Source organism: Acytostelium subglobosum, assembly GCF_000787575.1.
Source record: "Acytostelium subglobosum LB1 DNA, scaffold: scaffold41, whole genome shotgun sequence".
NCBI classification, from domain to species: domain Eukaryota; phylum Evosea; class Eumycetozoa; order Acytosteliales; family Acytosteliaceae; genus Acytostelium; species Acytostelium subglobosum.
Window position 1 is genome coordinate 62,279 of NW_012236492.1, and position 20,417 is coordinate 82,695.

General features: G+C 43.5%; 9 protein-coding genes across 9 annotated transcripts; 6 read left to right on the top strand and 3 right to left on the bottom strand.

Annotated features, from left to right (window-relative positions):
• Positions 1 to 397: 397 nt before the first annotated feature.
• On the top strand, positions 398 to 1,369 carry SAMD00019534_123420 (hypothetical protein; the record flags this gene model as incomplete). Its single annotated transcript, XM_012892403.1, has 1 exon — positions 398 to 1,369. The coding sequence occupies one exon, from the start codon at positions 398 to 400 to the stop codon at positions 1,367 to 1,369; it is 972 nt and encodes a 323-aa protein (XP_012747857.1).
• Positions 1,370 to 1,685: 316 nt separating this feature from the next.
• Positions 1,686 to 2,448, top strand: SAMD00019534_123430 (hypothetical protein; the record flags this gene model as incomplete). The annotated part of the gene is made up of 4 exons (XM_012892404.1): positions 1,686 to 1,797; positions 1,886 to 1,941; positions 2,037 to 2,172; positions 2,252 to 2,448. 4 exons carry the CDS (start codon positions 1,686 to 1,688, stop codon positions 2,446 to 2,448), a joined length of 501 nt encoding a protein of 166 aa, XP_012747858.1.
• Positions 2,449 to 4,013: 1,565 nt separating this feature from the next.
• SAMD00019534_123440 (hypothetical protein) lies at positions 4,014 to 8,022 on the bottom strand (the record flags this gene model as incomplete). Its single annotated transcript, XM_012892405.1, has 3 exons — positions 4,014 to 6,691; positions 6,764 to 6,864; positions 6,923 to 8,022. 3 exons carry the CDS (start codon positions 8,020 to 8,022, stop codon positions 4,014 to 4,016), a joined length of 3,879 nt encoding a protein of 1,292 aa, XP_012747859.1.
• Positions 8,023 to 8,888: 866 nt separating this feature from the next.
• SAMD00019534_123450 (hypothetical protein) lies at positions 8,889 to 9,912 on the top strand (the record flags this gene model as incomplete). The annotated part of the gene is made up of 2 exons (XM_012892406.1): positions 8,889 to 9,564; positions 9,632 to 9,912. The coding sequence occupies 2 exons, from the start codon at positions 8,889 to 8,891 to the stop codon at positions 9,910 to 9,912; spliced, it is 957 nt and encodes a 318-aa protein (XP_012747860.1).
• A 189-nt stretch (positions 9,913 to 10,101) lies between these two features.
• On the bottom strand, positions 10,102 to 11,687 carry SAMD00019534_123460 (hypothetical protein; the record flags this gene model as incomplete). Its single annotated transcript, XM_012892407.1, has 5 exons — positions 10,102 to 10,420; positions 10,492 to 11,006; positions 11,093 to 11,201; positions 11,271 to 11,403; positions 11,462 to 11,687. Coding segments are annotated over 5 exons (1,302 nt in total), but the record flags the coding sequence as incomplete, so codon positions are not given.
• A 1,154-nt stretch (positions 11,688 to 12,841) lies between these two features.
• Positions 12,842 to 14,758, top strand: SAMD00019534_123470 (hypothetical protein; the record flags this gene model as incomplete). The annotated part of the gene is made up of 2 exons (XM_012892408.1): positions 12,842 to 13,165; positions 13,226 to 14,758. The coding sequence occupies 2 exons, from the start codon at positions 12,842 to 12,844 to the stop codon at positions 14,756 to 14,758; spliced, it is 1,857 nt and encodes a 618-aa protein (XP_012747862.1).
• A 1,569-nt stretch (positions 14,759 to 16,327) lies between these two features.
• Positions 16,328 to 17,848, top strand: SAMD00019534_123480 (hypothetical protein; the record flags this gene model as incomplete). The annotated part of the gene is made up of 1 exon (XM_012892409.1): positions 16,328 to 17,848. One exon carries the CDS (start codon positions 16,328 to 16,330, stop codon positions 17,846 to 17,848), a length of 1,521 nt encoding a protein of 506 aa, XP_012747863.1.
• Positions 17,849 to 18,064: 216 nt separating this feature from the next.
• Positions 18,065 to 18,367, bottom strand: SAMD00019534_123490 (hypothetical protein; the record flags this gene model as incomplete). The annotated part of the gene is made up of 2 exons (XM_012892410.1): positions 18,065 to 18,258; positions 18,355 to 18,367. 2 exons carry the CDS (start codon positions 18,365 to 18,367, stop codon positions 18,065 to 18,067), a joined length of 207 nt encoding a protein of 68 aa, XP_012747864.1.
• A 1,317-nt stretch (positions 18,368 to 19,684) lies between these two features.
• On the top strand, positions 19,685 to 20,300 carry SAMD00019534_123500 (hypothetical protein; the record flags this gene model as incomplete). The annotated part of the gene is made up of 3 exons (XM_012892411.1): positions 19,685 to 19,813; positions 19,892 to 20,075; positions 20,161 to 20,300. 3 exons carry the CDS (start codon positions 19,685 to 19,687, stop codon positions 20,298 to 20,300), a joined length of 453 nt encoding a protein of 150 aa, XP_012747865.1.
• Positions 20,301 to 20,417: the final 117 nt, after the last annotated feature.

Below are 20,417 nucleotides of genomic sequence, written 5' to 3' on the forward strand. Positions count from 1 at the left end.
CCCCCCCCCACTCTATCCATGGTGTGAGTGTGATCACAATCAATCAATAGATCCAAACACACACACACATATATCACCCCCTTTAACAATCAGTTATTTCTAGCATTGTTATTTGATCAAACATACCCCAAGACTCAGTTCATAGCCATCATCTGATCATATAATATTGATCAATCAATATCGAGGCAGCTGATACAATCACACACCATCACACACCACCTTTTAATTCAAATTAATGTGCACCATTCCAGTTTCCAGCTCACTCCCTCCTTAATCAATCAATCAATCATTGATACTAACATCATTTCATTCATTCAATCAATCAATCAATCAATCAGTCAATCAATTATATATATTTCTCAGATTTTAATAATTTATTCAAACTATAACAATAATAATGAGCCAAGAAGAATTGGATGCTCGTGAGGAGGCTCGTTTGAGCCGTGCATTGGCTGGAAAGGTTCCAAGCCAGAGCCAGACCAAGTCTAATGGAAGAGTACAATCATGGGCTCCTGTGGTAACAAAGCCAGTTGCCACATTGCCAGTGAACTACTCGGGCACTGCCACTGGAGGTGGTGTGGACACCGCCTCACCCTATGCCAACAACGTCAACGTTCCAATATCCGATGAGAAGCTACGCCAAGAGCAAGCACGTCTAAAGAAGTGGGGTTTGGACTCTGCCACCAACGGTGCCACCAATGGATCATCAGTGGACCATTCTCACTCTTCAAACGAGTCCACACCACTCGTGTCGCCAAGCACTCATTCTCAGCATGTTGACTCGACACCCATCGTCTCAAACATCGATGGCACAACGAACGAGGATAAGATACGTCAGGAGCAGGCTAGACTTAAGAGATGGGGATTCAACATTGCAGCGCCAACACCAACACCAACCAGCAGCATCTACCCCAATGGTACAACATCAAACACAAGCTCAAACTCCAGCTCGATCGTGTCCCCACCAGCAGCCTCATCAGTACCAGCGTCACCATTCGCCAATGGACAAGCCAACCACGTGGCCTCGCAATATGGACTTGATGTCCAGGTCGTGCTGCCCTACCTGACCAGGATCATATCGGCGGGCAAGTCTGTCAAGTTAATCCTCCACAAGAAGTCATCCAACCACGACGTCGCCATAGCCATTATGCTCGATCTTGTCAAGGAGTCTGCAGAGTTTGGTCTGCAGCTGCCCAACGACCTACCCATTTCCTTTGATATCTCTCAAGCCTCTGCTCGTCTAGCTGTTGCCGTCAATGAGCTGGTCAATGCCGGAGCACATCAAGCCGACCAAATCAAGATCCAACACCTCTACGAAGACATCCAAGCACAAGTTGGACTGCTCTACCTAGCTGTCACTGCAAACTAAGTCGAGTGTGTGCCACATCCATACAATCAATGAAATCAATCAATCAATCAATCAATCAAACATTGTGCATAAACTGTAAAGATAACAAATAAATTATTATTATTTATTAAGTCCACTCCATCTTGTATCAGAATCGACGAGGTTGCCGACTTGAGGAGCCACAAGTAGTACTACTACACCACCTGTCAAGTCGTCAATAGTATTGTCTAAAGACCTTTTAGTTAATGATGATTGATCCATTTGACTATGGGATGCTGTGGATATGTTGTTAGTCATTATATTACTACAACGTTGTAGCCTATAACATAAAAGAATAATGAAGTTGACTATTTGTGTCCTCCTGGTGCTCATTGCTTGTCCTTTGCTGCTGGACATCTTTCAAACTGTCAATTCAAAGATGGTGAATCTATATACGACTTCTCACCCATGTATGTATTATGATTGATTGATCGATTGATCTATTAATATTGATTGAATGATTGATTGACACTCATATCTACATCATCATCATAATAGGCACAACAACTACACCCAGTATTCCTACACCAACACATCCAAAACCAGCACAGTATGTATTTTATAAGCAATGATTATGATGATGATCATCCCTCAATCTAATGGATTGGACATTGTATCACTAACATTCAATCAATCAAACATAATATAGTACTACTTCAACATTTGTGGAACTGCACAGATCTGTACACAGAGGGCCAACAACATTGACTCTGCTGCTTGCCAAATGACTGGCACCAACTACTTTGACTGTGGTCATTTGAAGACTGCCACATGGAGGGGATTATGTATGTTTAATGAATCAATCATTCGTTCAATCAATCAATCACTCAATCAATCAACTAACAATATATAATACTACAACAGTAAACGGCGTAAGCGGTGCTCAGGTCACTTACAAGGAAGGGTGCTGCTCCAAGTCAATCAGACAAACTACTCTCATTCTGCAGTGCAGTACGAGAGAAACCACTGTCGTTTCGGCCGGAGAGATTCAACCATGCGTCTACGCCATCACTGTTAACAGCAAGCTCGCTTGCCCAACCAACGGTACCATGTACGATTAAATAAGTGGAACAATGAATGCATTCCTTGGATCGAGATGGAAATGGTTGGTCTAGGGAAGTTGTTGGCAACGATGTTATTTTGATTAACTAATGATACAGAGAGAGGGCTTTGGTTTGGACCTCTCTTCCAATAAGGCCTTGACACCATTGACGAGAATGTCTTTCAAATGATCAAGTTGGAGATCTGAACACTCCAATATTCCGCCATAAATGATTCCTTTGAACTTAATGGCAGATCGTTCGGTATTGACAATATAATCATTCTGCAGTGTTGGACCAAGAATGTTTGTTGGACATCCTACGATATAGAATAGAGGCTTCTTACTAACGTAATGTACGACTCGAGGATAATACTTTGTGAGGTAAATGTAAATATCTCATGTTTGGTCTGTTGCTTGCATCATCAGTGTATGAATGTGTTGGGTATGTTTGTTTGTTGTTACCTGTGTTATCATTGAATCCAAAGAGTGTCCCACCTGGGGATTGAAGCATAGAAGAATGATATCGGCATCGATTAGAGTGGATTGACACTTGGGATAGTAGTTATCAACTTGTGTCGTGTCGACCAATGTGATGTTGTGTATTGTATCATCCACTGTAAGCTTGTGACTCTGTTCACAGTATTCCATAGACCTCGTCTTTCCAATTTCTCCAATGATCACCACTTTGATTGGTGGCACTTCAAGTCCACTCATTGTTTTGTGATTGATATTATTATTACTATTCAACCAAATTGATCAAAAGAGTAGAGTGGTCCAAATTCAAACATTGTTCCACTTATTTAATTATATGGAGATTAACTAATAATACAGAGAGAGGGATTTGGTTTGGACCTCTCCTCGAGTAAGGTCTTGATACCTTGGATGAGAATGTCTTTGTAATGGTCAAGTTGGAGATCTGAACACTCCAAGGCACCACCATAAATGATTCCTTTGAACTTGTTGGCGGCTTGAACAGTAAAGTCAAAATAACGCTGCAGCTTAGGATCAATATAGTTTGTTGTAGGACAGCCTACGATATACAATAGAGGCTTCTTACTAACGTAATGTTCTACTCGAGGATAATACTTAGTGAGGTAAAGATAAACGACTCATGTTTGGTCAGCGTGCTGGCATCTTCAGTGTGTGCGTTTGTTTGTTGTTGTTACCTGTGTTAGCATTGAATCCAAAGAGTAGACCATCTGGGGATGGAAGAACAATAGAATGATATCGGCATCTCTGAGAGTAGATTGAGACTTGGGATGGTAGTTATCAATTTGTGTCGTGTCGACCAAGGTGATTTCGTGCACCTTATAATCTACGGTAAGCTTGTGACTCTGTTCAATGTATTCCATAGACCTCGGCTTTCCAATTGATCCAATGATCACCACTTTGATTGGTGGCACTTCAGGTCCACCCATTGAGTTGTGTATGATTGATTGATTGATTATAACTAGTCAACTTTCAATCAAAATGATCAAAAGTGTGGTCCACCAATCAACATAGATACGTCCGGAAAACATCAACTACTGGTGGCATCCACCTAGGTTGGAGTTACATTACAACATATATAATACTGGTACTATTTTATTCATTTGTGGTCGGTGGTGGAGACGACTGGAGTTGATCACCAATGTTGCTGCTGCTATTGTTGTTACTGTTGCTCGCAGCTGGAACCAGTGGCGGTGATGCCGTGACCATTCCTTCCTTGATACAATCACTAGAGATGAAGTAGGGCGACAGCGTTGACTTGAGCTGCTCCTTCACCGCCTCGGACGTCTCGGGTGAGAGTGTGATCGATTGGATCTTGATGTCGGATGACGCGATTGATTTACACGTGTCGTCCAGCATGAGTGAGAGCGACCACTCAAACTCATACTGCTCCTTGTTGTCGGTTGATCTGGACTTTTGTCTCTTGCGATGTCGCACAACAATGTTGTTTGTTTCGTTGCGCTCGACCTCGATGCGCCATCCACCCTGTGCGTCCATGAACTGGAGACTCTTGGCTATTTTCAGTGTCAGCTCAATGACCGCAGGCGCAATGATGGCCTGGTTGCAACACTTGAGCGCGTTGACCACCTTGCTCTCTGCTCCGACCACTTCCTCAAGATAGCGGAGCAGGTCGCGCTTCACATCCGCATCGCCAGGTGTCGTAAAGGGAATATATGTTTGATAGGACTTGTCCAGACGATCGAGATGCTCTGCCAGCGGTGTCTCGGGCGTGGGCACGTCCGAGTCGTTCAACATCAGCTTGGCCAGTGATTGCACCACTGCATGTATATCAGTCACCTTGCTTCCAGTGTTGATGGCCTGCTGGCCAATGGTGAAGAAGCAGGCCAGTCTGGGCAGGTCGATGCCAGTCGAAGTTTGTGCCAGTGGCTTGGCAAACGTCTTGGCGATGTTCTCCTGCCAGGTGACTTGGGCAAGGTCGTCCGCAGCGGGCACGGTGAAGCGCTTGTTCTTGGATTGGGGAGGAGGTTCGATCTTTAGCGACCACTCTGCCAACAGGTCCATGTTGGGTGCGTTCAACTCTTGGAACTGGAACAACAGCTTGGTGGCCTTGATCGGGTAGGCCCTCTGTTGCAGCTTCTGCATCTCAGATACCATTAAAAAGGTGTGGCGCAGCTTGTCTACATTGATATGTGCGCCATCCGCTGTCTTGGTTGGCATGGACGTGTCGAACTGTTGCAACAACGACTTGATCGTCGCAAAGTGTGGTACACATGGTGTGCCCAATGCGCCAACGATCTGTTGGTAGGAGTTGGCGTGAAGCTTGAGCCATGGCGACAGAAGATTATTGAGATTGTTCAGTTTGGTCACTGTGTCCTTGGGCACAGCATCCCATGAGGCCGTCAATCGCTTGATGTGATGGTTGTTCAGCGCGTTCAATATGGCGATTGCCACATTGAAGTTGCACAGGTCCGTGCAACAGATGGTAGCAACCTCCACCATGAGACTGATGGTCATCACTCTCTGTATCTTGTCCTCCACCTGTAGGATCTCGCCCATGGTCCATTGCGTCCATTCCGCCGAGCGCTTGATCGCCTTGGTGAGATTGGGTGACATGGGCGCGTCGACGCTGCCCTGCACCAAGCGCACCCAGTCGCTGGATCGAAGGTTGGCAAACACCTGGAAGTCGGCCAGTGTCGCTTGCTCAGCGATCTCTGTGGCAATGAGTGCCTGGTCCTTGCCCGACGTGCACATCAGAAGCAGGTTGTCGAATGAGCCACTGCCCTTTCTGCTGTGGAAGTGCTTGGGCACCTTGAGGATGTCTGAAAAGGCAAAGGCCTTGTTGGACAGACGGCTGCTAAGTGCTGCCTCGAGATGCGGGAAGCCCTTGAGGATCTTTTGCGACAGCTTCTTGTCCTCCCTGAGCTCGCGGTAGCAGTAGTCCACCCAGAGCTTGACGGCCTCGCTGATCTTCTCCTCCTTCTTGGAGGAACGCGTCTTCTTCCACTTCTTCTTGGACGACTCTATATGGTTCTCCTTGTAGAGCGCGATCAGCTTGTCCACCAGGTCGTTGGGCGTGATGAACAGGTTGTGCGTGACAAAGAACACCAGACTAAAGTAGGCGTCGCAGTGGTGGTAGAAGAGGTCGGTGGCCTTGTCCACCAGCTTGTCGATGGTTGCCTCGCTCACGAGCAGCTTGCCATCCTCGTTCTTGAATACAATGTCTGGGTCCTTGGCCTCGGTGAAGAGGTAGTCCAGGTTCTCAATGATGATTCGCAGGGACTCTTCGCGCAGCGCCATGTTGGAGTTGGCCAGCTTAGCGTCGGCTGGACGGAAGAAAGTCGGTCCAAACGTGCTGGCCAGGATGGTGATGGTCTGCGCCTTGTTGGTCGCCTTGTTCACGTACTTTTGTGTGAGGAACGTCACAAACAGCTGCAGGAAGTTCCTGCGCAGAATGGACAGTGACCAAATGAGCGATCGCAGATCCTGTAGCTTCACCTCGGGCTTGGTGATGTCGTGGATGTCCAGCAGATTGTTGTAGAACTTGGTGTTGAACAGTGGCTGTGGCAGCTCGGCAAAGAACATTCGTAGCAGCCCGCCTACTACACGTGGGCTGTTAATCTTGGAAAAGTCGATCTGGGTCTCGTCAGCTGAGGCGCGAACGCCCTTGACTATTGGGTCGAGATGTGCATCCTGGAAGATCATGGCCACATCAATAATATCAAAGTTGGTCAAGAACGTCAAAGCTGATGAGATAAACTGCGGCAGGCCATCATCGACTGCAAACAACTTGGTCAATCTGACTCTAAATACTCCTGTTGATTGATTGTTTGATTGGTGAGTGAGTGAGACTGAGGCCTTTGGATTGCGTACTCAATGATACATACTTGGAACAGACTCAATCTCTACAACATTCTTGATCTTTGATTCGTTGACTGGCGGAGCCTTTGTCGCATTGGTCTCGATTGTAGATGACTTTTTGGAGCCACTTGATGCTGATAATGAACGTTGCTTCTTCTCTTGCGTCTTTTGTGCCTTGTCCMAACTTCTTCTTGTCGCGTTTCTCCTGCTTGAGTCGCTCCTTCTCTGTCTTGTCCACCTTGGTCTTCTCCTTCTTTGGCTTCTTGTCCTTGCTTTCCTTTGGTGGTTTGTCAGAGGATGGAGGCGTTCCGCTGAGCTGCCCCGCGTCCGCCTTGTCCTTGGACGAGATGGACTTGGAGGCAGACTTGGGCAGGATCGATCGCTTTGGTGAGTTCTTGGGCGTGGTCTTGGGAGGCGTGATTGGCACGGCCGATGGATGGTTGACGTTGAGCGGCTCGGTCTGGTGGAACTGCATGCGAATGGGTGAGTCGGAGGGAAGCGTGTGTTGAGTTGGGTGGTGCAGGTCTGCGTGGGCTGCTGGCGGGACGGCCGCTGTGGTCTGAATGGTGGGTGTTTGATCGGACAGGTCGAAGCGTCCTTCAAGCTCCGAGACATTCTTTATCATGTCCTCGCTGTACTCATCGTCCGAGATCTCCTCTGCGCTGTCCAGATCACTGGACGACGAGTCCTCGACTGAGCCCGATGACGAGACATCGGCAGCCTGATCAAGTAGCACTGGTTGCATCATCTGATCGTCGTCCAACTTCACAGTCTGGACGGCATTCTTTAGTTGCTGTAGCTGATCATCGACAACAGATGGCGCATGGCCATCCTTTTGTGATTGATCATCGGATCTTGTCTCGGCCACTGTGCCCGTGGCTGTCTGTGGCGCCAGAGCATCCGATAATGATTGAGTGGATGTTGATGGCGAGGTGGATGTGGATGTTGATGTGGTGGTTGTTGTTGAAGTGGTGGATGGATGACGCGGCATTGACGCCTCGAGCGTGACACTTGTGCGGACATTAATGACGGACTTTCTGTAGTTGGACTTTGATTCAGAGTCGTCTTTGATCTCGATGGCCTTCTTCTTCCAAAAGTCAAAGGCATCGGTGACATTCTGCTCATCCCATTCGACCTGGCCCTTCTGTTCGTCCTCAGGGTCAGGAGGAGGTTTGAGCATTGTAAACTTCTTTGCCACTGGTGCACTTTTGCTAACGATCGCAGCATTCTTCTTCTCGACCGTCTTCCAAAACTGCATTGCAGAGAATGTCTCTGTATCTGCCATTCCTCTCTTTCTCTCTCTCTTTCACTCCTCTTCTCCTTTGTATATGTATGTATATATATATATGAATATGTATGTATGTATCTGCTGCTCCTCAAACTACTACTTTCTAGAAATGTACATTCAATCTAGTAGTGTCAGTCTTTCAAGTTCAATCAATCAAATCAATCAACAATCAAACATCAACTCACCTACAATGGGTATATCTCTGTCTGTCTATCTATTTGTTTAAACGAATGTTAAAAGTAGTACAGTGAATGACACTATCAATCAATCAAACACACAAACAAAGGTATACACACACTCACATACACAATACAAGTCAATCCAATAAACAATAATAATAATAAAGTGTTTTGATCAACTTGAATTCAAATAATATGATTGAGATGGGGTCGAGGGGTAAAAGTTCGATCAGGTGACCGAGAGATGAAGTCAATCGTATGTGTAAGTATGATTGGGGCTTTCATTAATCAAGTTGTTGAAGTAGTTAACTACCTTAAGGTTGTTGTTGTTGTGTTACATCTAATAATAGTCTAGACCGGGAAATTATTACTATTCTTTGCAAAATGCCATTGTTAAAATCTAATCAATCATATCTTATTTGAATAATGTTGTGTGTATAAAGACTATCTTAGACTCAAAAATTGACAATGACATCACCACCAATTGATTGATTGACATAATCATCCAAGTAGATAGGAGTCAGTCAAACATAACTTGTCCTTCTTGAAATTGACCAACCTTGAACATTGAACTTCTTCAAACAAACACCCCAAATATAATTCAGAACCTCACTCTTCATTGTGGTTTAATTTAACAATTCAACATTTATAACAAATAACTAAATATATATATATTTAAAACATATGATTGACTCGATAAAGGTCTTGTCGGGCACTGCCCATCCAGAGTTTTCCGAGCTCATCTGCAAGCATCTGCATGTTGAGCTTGGAAAGTGCACTTGCAACAAGTTCTCAAATGGAGAGACGGGAGTGCTTATACAGGAGTCAATTCGATCGCGAGATGTCTATATCGTACAGCCTACATGCTCTCCCAACGTCAACGATAATATAATGGAGTTGTTGGTGCTCATTGACGCGGTGCGTCGATCGTCCGCCAAGTCAATCACCGCCGTCATCCCATACTATGGATATGGCAAGCATAACCGCAAGGAGATGTCACGAGAGCCAATCACAGGCAAGCTAGTTGCCAACATGCTCGAGGTGGCCGGTGTCAATCGTGTGATCTCAATGGATTTGGAGGCCAGTCAGATACAGGGATTCTTCAACATACCCGTGGACAACCTGTATGCTGAGCCATTGATAGTCAAGTATATCGAGAAGAACATCAAGGGCGATCGTGTCGTAGTGTCGCCCTCTGTCGATGGTGTCAAGCGTGCCAAGCTCGTCTCTGACAAGTTGAACTGTGACCTCGTAATCCTCGATCGACAGGCCAAAGAAGAGAGCGACAATGACATGCTACTCGTTGGAGATGTAGTAGATAGAGTGGCAGTAATCATTGGAAGTGTTGCAGATACATGTGGTATGTTCAGATTGATTCATTCGTTCATTGATCAATCCACTCACTCCTTCATTCAATCAATCAACAGAGACATTGGCTTTGGCAGCTTCAGTGTTGAAGAGGCATGGAGCAACAAAGGTATATGCGTTGGTTTCACATGGCGAGCTCAGTGGCAACTCGATTGAAACATTGAACAACTCAGAGTTGGAGGAATTGGTCATCACAAACTCCATTCCAGTGAAGCATAAGCTGGAACAAAGCGCAAAGATCAAGGTAATCAATGTGGCGCCAATGTTCTCAGAGGCCATCAGGAGAATCGTCCATGGAGAGTCTGTAACAGCCACCTCATCCAAGTTTGTCATCCTCTAAGAGCAAGAGGAATAGGATGACCTCAATTGGATAGATCGATCACTCTGAGATGGCAATAGTCTCAACCCCTTCATTCATTCAATTAGTCAATGTCGCTGTGATGATGCCTTGGTTGTTGAGGATGAATAAACTTAATGTTGATAAAGATATTAATCAATGGAGGTGGCTAGGCTAGGCCTTGGCGCACTGTCCATCTTCCTCTGTTCTATATTTCTTCAAACAAGGTTCTTCTTCATCCATTGCGCTTGTAGTATTGTTGTTGTTGTTGTTGTTATCGTTCTCTGTTATATCTCCACCAATATTGTTGTCCTCTTCCAGTGGTCGTTTGGTTGGAGTTGTCGTCGTGGTAGTAGTCGCTGTGGTAGTGGTAGTTGTTGTATTATTAGTCGCGGATGTATTCTTTGTTGTTGTTGTCGCTGCTGGTGTCTTATTTGGTTTGTCGCCAACTGTAGTCTGATTGCTAACTGACAAGAAGTGCTTGTACTCTTCTTTCAGTCCCCATAGTTTACTACAAAGTTGATTGATTGTTAGCAAGTGCCGTCCGTGTTGAGACTAAGGCGTTGACATTATCCAACATACCAGAGTGTATCATAGTTCTTTGCACCAATTGTTCCTTTGCCTTCGATTGTCTTTTGTACCTCATTGCCCTGTACGATCTGCGTGACGACGTACTTGGTGTTGACGAATACATTGTCTGTCTTTAGTGCGTATCTGAGGTAATCCTTGACGACGTCTTCCATTGGTGCCTCAGGCCCAGGTCTGAACATTGAGATATTCTTGATGGCGCCTCTGGCCACCATGACAGAGTTGGCACGTGTCTTCTCCTTGATGGCCTTGCAATCGTCATAAGAGTACATGTCGCCATTGGCAATGATGGGCACTGTGAAGTTTGCATTGTCCATGATGTTGCGCAGACGATCTGGATGTGATGGATCGCGTGGTCGCTCAGGGATTGTTCTCATGTGTACTGCGATCGCCTTGACACCAGTCGATTCAATCATCTTCATCAAATCGATTGTAGCATTGTCATCGGCCAACAGTCTGATCTTGCATGTGACTGGCAATGGTAGATTACGAATGAGTGTTGTGAGGATCTATTGATGTTAAACATGATGACGATTGATGGTTAGTCAGCGCAGCTCTGGTGGGAGTGTTACCCTGCTCAATCAATCCCTCTTACATCTTTGATTGTGTCTGGCTTTGAGAGCAATGCTGCACCCATGCCACCTTGGATTGAGAAGAACTTGGGGCAACCCATGTTGATATCGATAGCACAGACATCATTCACTCTGTGTTCGCGAGACAAGTGTTAGTTACATGCTCGAGAATAGCTTGATTGATTGATTGATTACACCTACACTACTTGAGCAGCGGCCAAGGCAGTGACGGCTGAGGCAGTACCAAGCTGTAGCACGTTGTGAGTGTCTGCAGCACATGTCCTGTATGTGATTGTGTTGTCCTTTGATACAAAGTCCACGGTTCCAAGTTTATCTACAATGATGTGTAAGTTGGTGAAATCAAACAATGAGCACAACACAATACAGCATACCATTGACTATACGTTTGGTATGAGCTAGCTTTAGATCAACCAACTCTTCACTGTATGCTATATCACAACCGTATTGACGTGCCAGTAATCTCATTGGTAGTGTTCCAACACGTACCATTGGTGCCATAATCATCTTATCATAATAGTCCATTACAATACCGTTTGATTTAATGTTGACTCCATTCAAATGATCATCTGTCATTTCAGCTGTTGTTGTCGTATCCATTTAGTATAAGCAACAAATAAATAGTAACAATGTAATGTAAGTTCGTATTGTATATCTATATATTACAATAGTTGACGAATGAGAATAATGATTGATGACTGAATGGCATCGGTCGTTTATCTTCCCACAAAATTCTGTTTAGATTCCAAGACAAAAGCAAAGGGGGGTACCCCTTCACTTCTTTCAACCTTGCCCTCATTCCAATGAAGTAAACAAATACATAATACAACTTATAACTCCCTTTCTTCCTTTCTAGTATTGGATTGCTCTTTGATTATGAGTTCATTCATCGGACATTTAGGATGGTTCAACATTCATGACTCACACACAAGTGACAAATGCTAAAGACTATTCCTACTCTTTCTCTTTTGAAATGTTCATTAGAATGGTCGCGCTGGTGTCTGAAAGGGTAGGATTGGAATCAACGCAGTAGGTAGGTTCTAGAAGTTGTTCACCTGATATGTTGGGAATGAATGATTGAATGAATGATAAAGACCCTAGAGGGTCGGATCAATCCCCTACTACTGCCTACTAAACACCGAGAATAAACCCGAATTGGAATAGATTGATGTTGTTACATTTAGTGATGAACGTAATTGTTCATAAGAAAGTTCACAAGATGGAATGACCTTCAATTGTATTATTGGGCAATAACAGATAAACAGACAAAGACTATGTTTAAATTTATCCTCCACATCAATATAACGACATCTTAAATATTAGATAAACATCGTCAAAGGAGCACAATGCACCACTTGGTGCTGAAGCAATGTCGCGGTCAAAGCGTTTACCTCGCGTCAACAATTGCAAATTTTACGTGATCCTACATAACCAAACCTCAAAAATCGACCCATCAACTCCATGCCACATGTAAATCGGAATGCCCATTCACTACATCACAGTCACATCAGGTCCCCCAGGTCCTGGAAGGACATCATCACCCAACAAGTCAATGGTAAGTCCTATCCTATCCTACCTTCCATCCTTTCCAAAGGTCGGGTCTTCAACAATGATTTCATCAACCTCTTCCACCTCAAAGTGCTCATTATCCACATATTGTACTATTTCAATCCTGATGTAATAATAACCTTGTATCCCTACTTACCTTAATATTTAAAATGAATAATAATAATAATAATATATATTTGTTGTCCATGTTGTTGTTGTTGTTGTGCCTGCTGGCTACGACGACAACACCAGTTTCAGCTGGTCTCCCACCTCCCCAATGTCTATGTCTGAGAATGTTCACGGTAAACAGACTGGACTATATCGAGACGGATAGTTGCGACACGAGTAAACAATACAACTGCACAGCACCTCACAATCAATGTGATCCAAACTATGCCTTCACCTCCAACGATGGCTACAACAAACTATACGTTGGCGATTGTCCCAACTTGCCCTACGACGAAGACGAAGACGTCCACATCCTAGGCAGTGTCTGTTGTCAATGTGCCAAAGGCTACATCATGAACAATGTATGTGTACTTAGATCATTTATTAAAATTGATAAATCATTCATTGACCCAATATTGTAGCAAGCGGATTGTGTACTCCCAGTTGTAGATCCATGTCAGACTGCCAACTGCGCTGGTACTTGCCAGAACTCTGGCGGTACGGCAGTATGTTCTTGTGCCCCACCTTTGATACTTGGAACTGATTATAAGTCATGCTTCCAGAATGTTTGTTCCACTGCCAATGGTGGATGTCAACAAAGTTGCGAGAGTATTGATGGAAAGGCCAAGTGCACATGTGCCCAGTACTACTCATTGGCCGCCAACAACAAATCATGTATCCATGATCCAATCAACATCACAGCCATCACTCACCCTGACATATACTTTAATGAAGCTGGCAACATAACAATCATTGGCGCTGGCTTCAATGTGTTGCCAAACTCAAATGTATCGGCATCAATTGGTGATGCACTATGCAAGCGCGTCAAGGTCATCAACTCAACACATATTGTTTGTCAATTTGCTGGTGATGCCACACCATCAGTCGACAGCAACTCATTGTCTGTTAATGTAACAATCGATGGCGCCAAGGCATCCAATCAGTTGTTCTTCTACACTCAATACGTTCAATGTTTGAATGGATGTAGTGGACATGGCACATGTAACAACAAGACTGGCGAGTGCACTTGTGAGCCAGACTATGGTCGAACCGACTGTTCGTTCAACAAGCAGACCAACAACCTGCCACCACCCACCATCGACGAGTCAGGCGGTACTTTGTTCCCAATATCCGAGGGCAAGGGAAGCAACTTCACACTCTCCATCATGTTCCTTCGTGAGCTCGACAATCTTGACCGCCAGGTCAAGTTGCTAAAGATGTCCGAAATCATTTGGACCGCACGCAATGTCACTCCCGACTCCAACACCTATCACTACCGAGGCGTGTTCCCCAACGACACGGCCACATTTGAGGTGCAGATCGACTACTTCAAGGATGCAACAAAGGTCGACTTTGCCGGCGAGACCATTCAGATCCTGGACAACTCGATCAAGTACACGATAAGCATTCAGAACTGGCGCTTCAACAGCACGCTCAACACGCTCCATATCGTGTACAGCACCAAGTCATCCAACCCCTGCGCTGACATGACCGTCGACAAGAATGTGGGCATCTCCAACAGCTCGTCGCCATACCCATTCCTCGACGTTGCCGATGGCACTGGCGCAGTGATGCAAGGTCGTTTCGCCAGCAGGATGTTGATCGACGAGAGGATCGTCAAGAGTCTCTTTGTGCACCTGCCGACCACAGACAACCTCTACCAGCTGCTCCCCAACGACTCGTTGTCGACTACATTCAACGTGTTGACGGCCAATGTGCTACCGGCATTCAGTCGTCGCGCCAAGGTCGATCCAAACTTTGGTGTGATGGTTGCAATCAATGGTGTTCGCGACCAGTGTAGCGAGTCGGACAACAAGATCGGCTGGAAAATACCAGTGATCGTTGTATGTTCTGTCGTCGGAGCTGCCTTGGTAGCTGTTTCCATCGCATTCATTGCAAGGTCCAAGTTTGTCATGTTGAAGATGAGCCAAATTAGAATGAAGAATATCGAATAATGATGGTATCTGTTATCTCCCTCGGGTGATCATTATTATGTGTGAGTGTGTGATTGATTGATTGGTTGTTTGTGGCTCTTCGGGAGTTGGCCCCTACTCCCAGGACACACTTGACACTGGTCGGGCCAGTAAACAATGAACCAACCATTCATTCCTATCGCTGCAAGTTTGTAAATACAATAAATCACTGTTTTAGACTGAATGATCATTCAATCAGTCTTTGCAACACACACAAACTGATCAAACAATTGTGTCCATCCTCACCTCCAATCAGCCTAGGCAACAACCACATTGTGCTTAAACAATGTTATTCTTTTGAAAGAGCAAAGATAATAATAATAACACTTGCAAATGTGTACTAACATAACACGCGATCGTGTTTCTAGATACTCGACCTCTGTCAGCTGACCAAACACAACACAATCGCCAACAACAGCAACAAAACAGCGACCAGACCAGGGCCTTTCAGTAAAAACATGTGTCAAAATGATGGGGGTCGTTTAGATGGGCGAAACGAGTGATTGACCCCCATGATTACGTATCCCGACTCACCGTGTTCAGCATGGAATCCGTCAAGTAATGTAACCAAACAGCAAGCATACTCCATTGATGTTTACAATGGTGTTGGCGTGCATCATCAAACATTCTCTAAACATAGTATTGTTGATTGTTGTTGATGTCTAGATTCTTGTTGAGGAAGTTGTTGATGATGATGGGGGTTGATGTTGCTGTTGGGTCTCTAAATTTCATCATGTCTCGCAATCACATCTACACCTGTCCTACCACGACCTGGCCTCATTCATGCAGTTTAAGGAAAGGCCATACCCTGATCAAACAACCATTTCTAATTCTAGATATAAATATTTATTTATACAAATAATAATATTATTATCATAATATATATAAAATGAAGAATAATAATAATATTTTAAAGACATTGATGGTCTGCATAACAATTGTTATACTCTCAATTAGTATGGACAAGGTGGATGCTTATGATGCCGCTTGTCTTTGTGAGTATATGTATAAAATTGCAAAGGATACAAGAGGTGGACATGATAGAGATGATAGGAGATTCTCAGATAATATAGTAGGAGGAGAAGGACATGGAGTAGAATCAGGTAGAAGGTTATTGGATGATGATGACAATTATAGAGTTGATACATCACAATGCAACTCTAATAACAACTTGTATCAATGCAGTGGATGTACCAATATGGTACAACCTGGACTCATTAACTTTAACCAATGTCCAGGTTCGAGATACAGGACTAGTAAAGTATATCTCGCACAACCTATATGTTGTAATTGTATGCCACCCAACTCAATCCAAGATCCAAATGTAAGTTGTAATTGTTATAGTTGAGTTTGTTCAAACTCATTTGACAACCCAACTAACACATGTCCACTCAATCAATTAATCAAATACTATAGGTAGTTCAATGTGTAAACCCTTGTAATAATAAGAATTGCTCGGATACTTGCTCGGTGAATTCAAATAGTCAGGCTGTTTGCGGTTGCAAAGCTGGAGATAATCTTGGAACTGATGGAAGGACTTGTTTCATCAATATGTGTGCCAAGAACAATGGAGGATGTTCTGGAAACTGCTCAAGTACCAATGGTGTTAGGACATGTTCATGTACTCCACCCCTGGTGCTGGCACCAGACAAACAATCCTGTGTAGGCCAAGACTACTGCAAAACAAACAATGGTGGATGTAATCAAATATGTGCGAACACAATTGATGCACCCACCTGCAGTTGTTACCCAGGCTACACACTCAATGTCAAGGATCTCAAGACATGTGAGAAGGATAAGTTCCAGATATTGTCTACCAACACACCAACTGTTTATCACAATCAACGTGGATTGATCACTATTTATGGTGATGGATTTGGCGCCGCCCCCAATCCCAAGGTTACTGGAACGATCGGTGATGCCAAATGTCTGAATGTGACAAGGATCAACTCAACTGCGTTGGTCTGTGACTTTGCCGGTGATGCCACCCCAGCAGACAAGGGAGAGTCACTCTATGTAAACATCACAATCGATGGAGTTACATCATCCAATCAGGTCTTCTTCTACATTCAATACTTCCCATGTCCGGGCAATTGCAATGGCAATGGTGTGTGCAACAATCAGACTGGCGAGTGCACTTGTAATGAAGGATTTGGTCGTCAAGACTGTTCTGAGGCCAAGCAAACGAACAATATCCCACCACCACAAGTCGACAATGATGGCAACACAGTGTTCAACCTTAGTGGAGTCGGAACGAATGTCACCCTCTCAATCAAGTACCTTCGCGAGGTGTCCAACATTGGAGAAGAGATCAAGTTGCTACGACTGTCAGACATTGAATGGACCAATCGCACAGCCAGCATCGAGTCACCAACCTACACATACTCTGGACGCTTCAAGAACAGCACTGTGGTGCTCGATCTCCAAATCGTCTACTACGCCAAGGCATCAAAGACTGAGTTTGCAGGCGAGTCCATCCAGATCTACGACAACTCAATCAAGTATACAATTGGCATCTCCAACTGGGCTTTTGGATCATCACTCAACTACCTTCAGGTTGTCTATCAGACTCAGGTACTCGACCCATGCGACAAGATGTCATTCGACAAGAGCTTTGGTGTGGCCAATGGCGGATCATATCCCTATATGACAATGGACACTGGCGAGGGAGTGGTGATGGAGGGCAGATTCGCGAGCAGGATGATAGTGGACGAGCGTATAGTCAAGAGCAGTTTCATCAAGTTACCATTGAGTGATCAACTTTACAACGAGTCTGCACCCAGCACTCCTGGAGTGTTTGTCGCTCTCACTGCCAATGTCATTTCTGCATTTGGAAAATCAGTTAAATTGGATCCCAACTTTGGAGTGATCGTTTCTTTGGATAGTGGCAATGATGGAACTTGTGGACAAGGTGGTAGCAAAGGTATTAGTTGGAAGGTGCCAGTCATTGTCGTATGTTCAGTGGTCGGCGCAGCCCTTCTCACAGTGGGTATGATCTTCCTGGTACGATCCAGGTTTGTCCAATTCCGTGTACACGAGATGAAACTCAAAAATATATCCTCCAAAGATTAATTTAAATAAATAAATATAAAGACAATTATTATTATTTGAATGATACAAAGGTGATATTACTTTTATTCAAAGTGATATATATGATTGAATGTACATATATAAAGTTATATTAAATCTAGGAAGAATACAAATGTTGATGGACTCACTGAATGACTGACTGTCTTGCAATACATATAAACATCAACATAACTTGGCAGATAGCATGTCCAATAATGTTTAGGCGTGGACATTAGCATTCACATTGGCATCGAGACAGATTCCCAAAAGGTTGAGATGGGCAACGACATTAGCATCAAGGTCAAGCAGACCAGCAGTGGAGTTGCTGCCCTGCATGATGGAGGCTGTCGAGGTGGATCCGACAGTAGTCATTGAGCGGGTGTTGTTGGAGAAGTTCATTGAGGAGATGGCCTCTGTTTGAATATTTGGTAATTTTGTTAGTTAGAATTTTGATCAAACTCCAGTCATCCTGGAAACAATCAAGTAATAGCAATTGTTGTTGTACATACTAAGGAGAGTCATTTTAGAATTGATTGTATTAAACTTTAAAGTAAGTTAGAAGTAGATTATTATTTGTTTGATTTGATGATTGATTAGGACCTGACATGTCAACTATTTATACCTATTTTCAGCAGATATCAACAATGCCAACGCAGTGTATTGGTAGTATTGAATGAATATAACTACCCGGAAAGGATAAAGATAACAACTTAAATCCAGGAATGGGTGGAAATATGATTAAACATCGCAATCCTTATTAAGAGCGAATATAATTATATATTCAAAGATGTGGTTGTATTAGAAGTAGTAGTTCAACATCATCAACATCATCATCATCAATGTAATAATACCAATCATCCATCCATCCATCCATCCATCCATTCAAACCAACACAACTTCATGATTAGATTATCTATTTAACATCAATGATGGGATGAAGTGTTGATTGATTGATTGATTGTCTGCAGTTAGAATATGAATTACAAGTCATTCTGGAATAGCCAGAAGTACTGTGTGAACCGTCTGTCAGTCACATCATCAATTCAATCAAAATCGCACCCCTCCAACTACTAATTGGAGGGAATTGTAGTAGTGACTGACGTGTTGTTGACATGTGTTGACAATAAATAGTGTCACACGTATATTTGAGTGTGATTGTACGAACATGTGATTGGTCCTCCACTGTCATACATGCCACAAGTGTGGTGATCACGATCAAGCATCCAGGATTAAGTATTCATGAATGAATGGAGTGAGTGGTTGACAACTGATGAAAGGTGTAGTTCAGAAATATAATTATGGATGTAGATAATAAATGTTTGTTAATTTAATGGCGTGAAGTGTAATGTATGAGTTCTCAATGTTCTGTCAATTCAAAATGTCGTTCATTCTTGTACATTCTTACTTATTCTTCTCTTTTTCTATATTGTTATGCATAAGAATAAAATAGACAAGTCTTTAACCAAAGACTCTAGAGTTGTGTGTGTGGCACTGATCTTATTCCGGAACATACGTTGTTGGTTCAACGTATATATCTGTATGATCATCATCGTCATGGTCAGCACGACAACAATGAGAATGAAGTTGGTTTGAGGGTTTTTGTTCTTGAAATCATTTATTCATAATTTTTTCCATTAATCATCTCAAATTGGTTTGTTTTTGGTGTATGTATGAGTGTCATTGAATTAGGGGAGGAGGTGTTTGATGAGTTTAACCACTACCCTACATTCACAATTCATTCACTCAATTATACAGATAATAATCACACACACACACAATATATATATTTATATATTTATATATACATACATACATTCATAACCAATATATAGAGATACAATGGCATCAACATCTGCAAAGCGTTTGCAAAAGGAGATCACTGATATAATCAAGGCACCACCAACATGGTGTTCAGCCGCTGTAGTCGGTGACAACCTTCACAAGTGGAAGGCAACTGTCTTGGGACCAGTACGTATAATCATCATCTACACATCCAGACAGTGAGTGAGATTGGATTGTTAACTAACTTGTATTGTGTGTAAACAGGAGGGATCACCTTTTGAGAAGGGTACATTTGAGATCGAGCTGGATATACCTCACGAATACCCATTCAAGCCACCAACCTTGAAATTCACTACAAAGATATACCATCCAAATATCAAGTCTGACGGTACAGTTTGCTCTGAACTGCTTTCACAGAGCTGGTCGCCACAGTTGAAGATCCAAGATGGTATGTTGTGTTCACTTTGAGCTCTCCTAACAATGCAGTCAATGTCACTAACATCAACAAACAAACACATTCATCTTATGATTAGTTCTCTTGACAATTAGAACTCTTTTGATTGAACCAAACCCAGATAACCCTCTGGAGGTAGATATCGCTCAGCAATTCAAGACCGACCGCAATGCATTCAACAAACAAGCCAAGGAGTGGACAAAGAAATACGCCAAGTAAATAGAGCTCTACTTGGTTGGTTGTTTGTTTGTTTGATTGATAGATTGATTGAATGAATGATTGGTTGAAGCATGTAGGTGTCAATACGCAACAAAATACATCTACATCAACAACCCT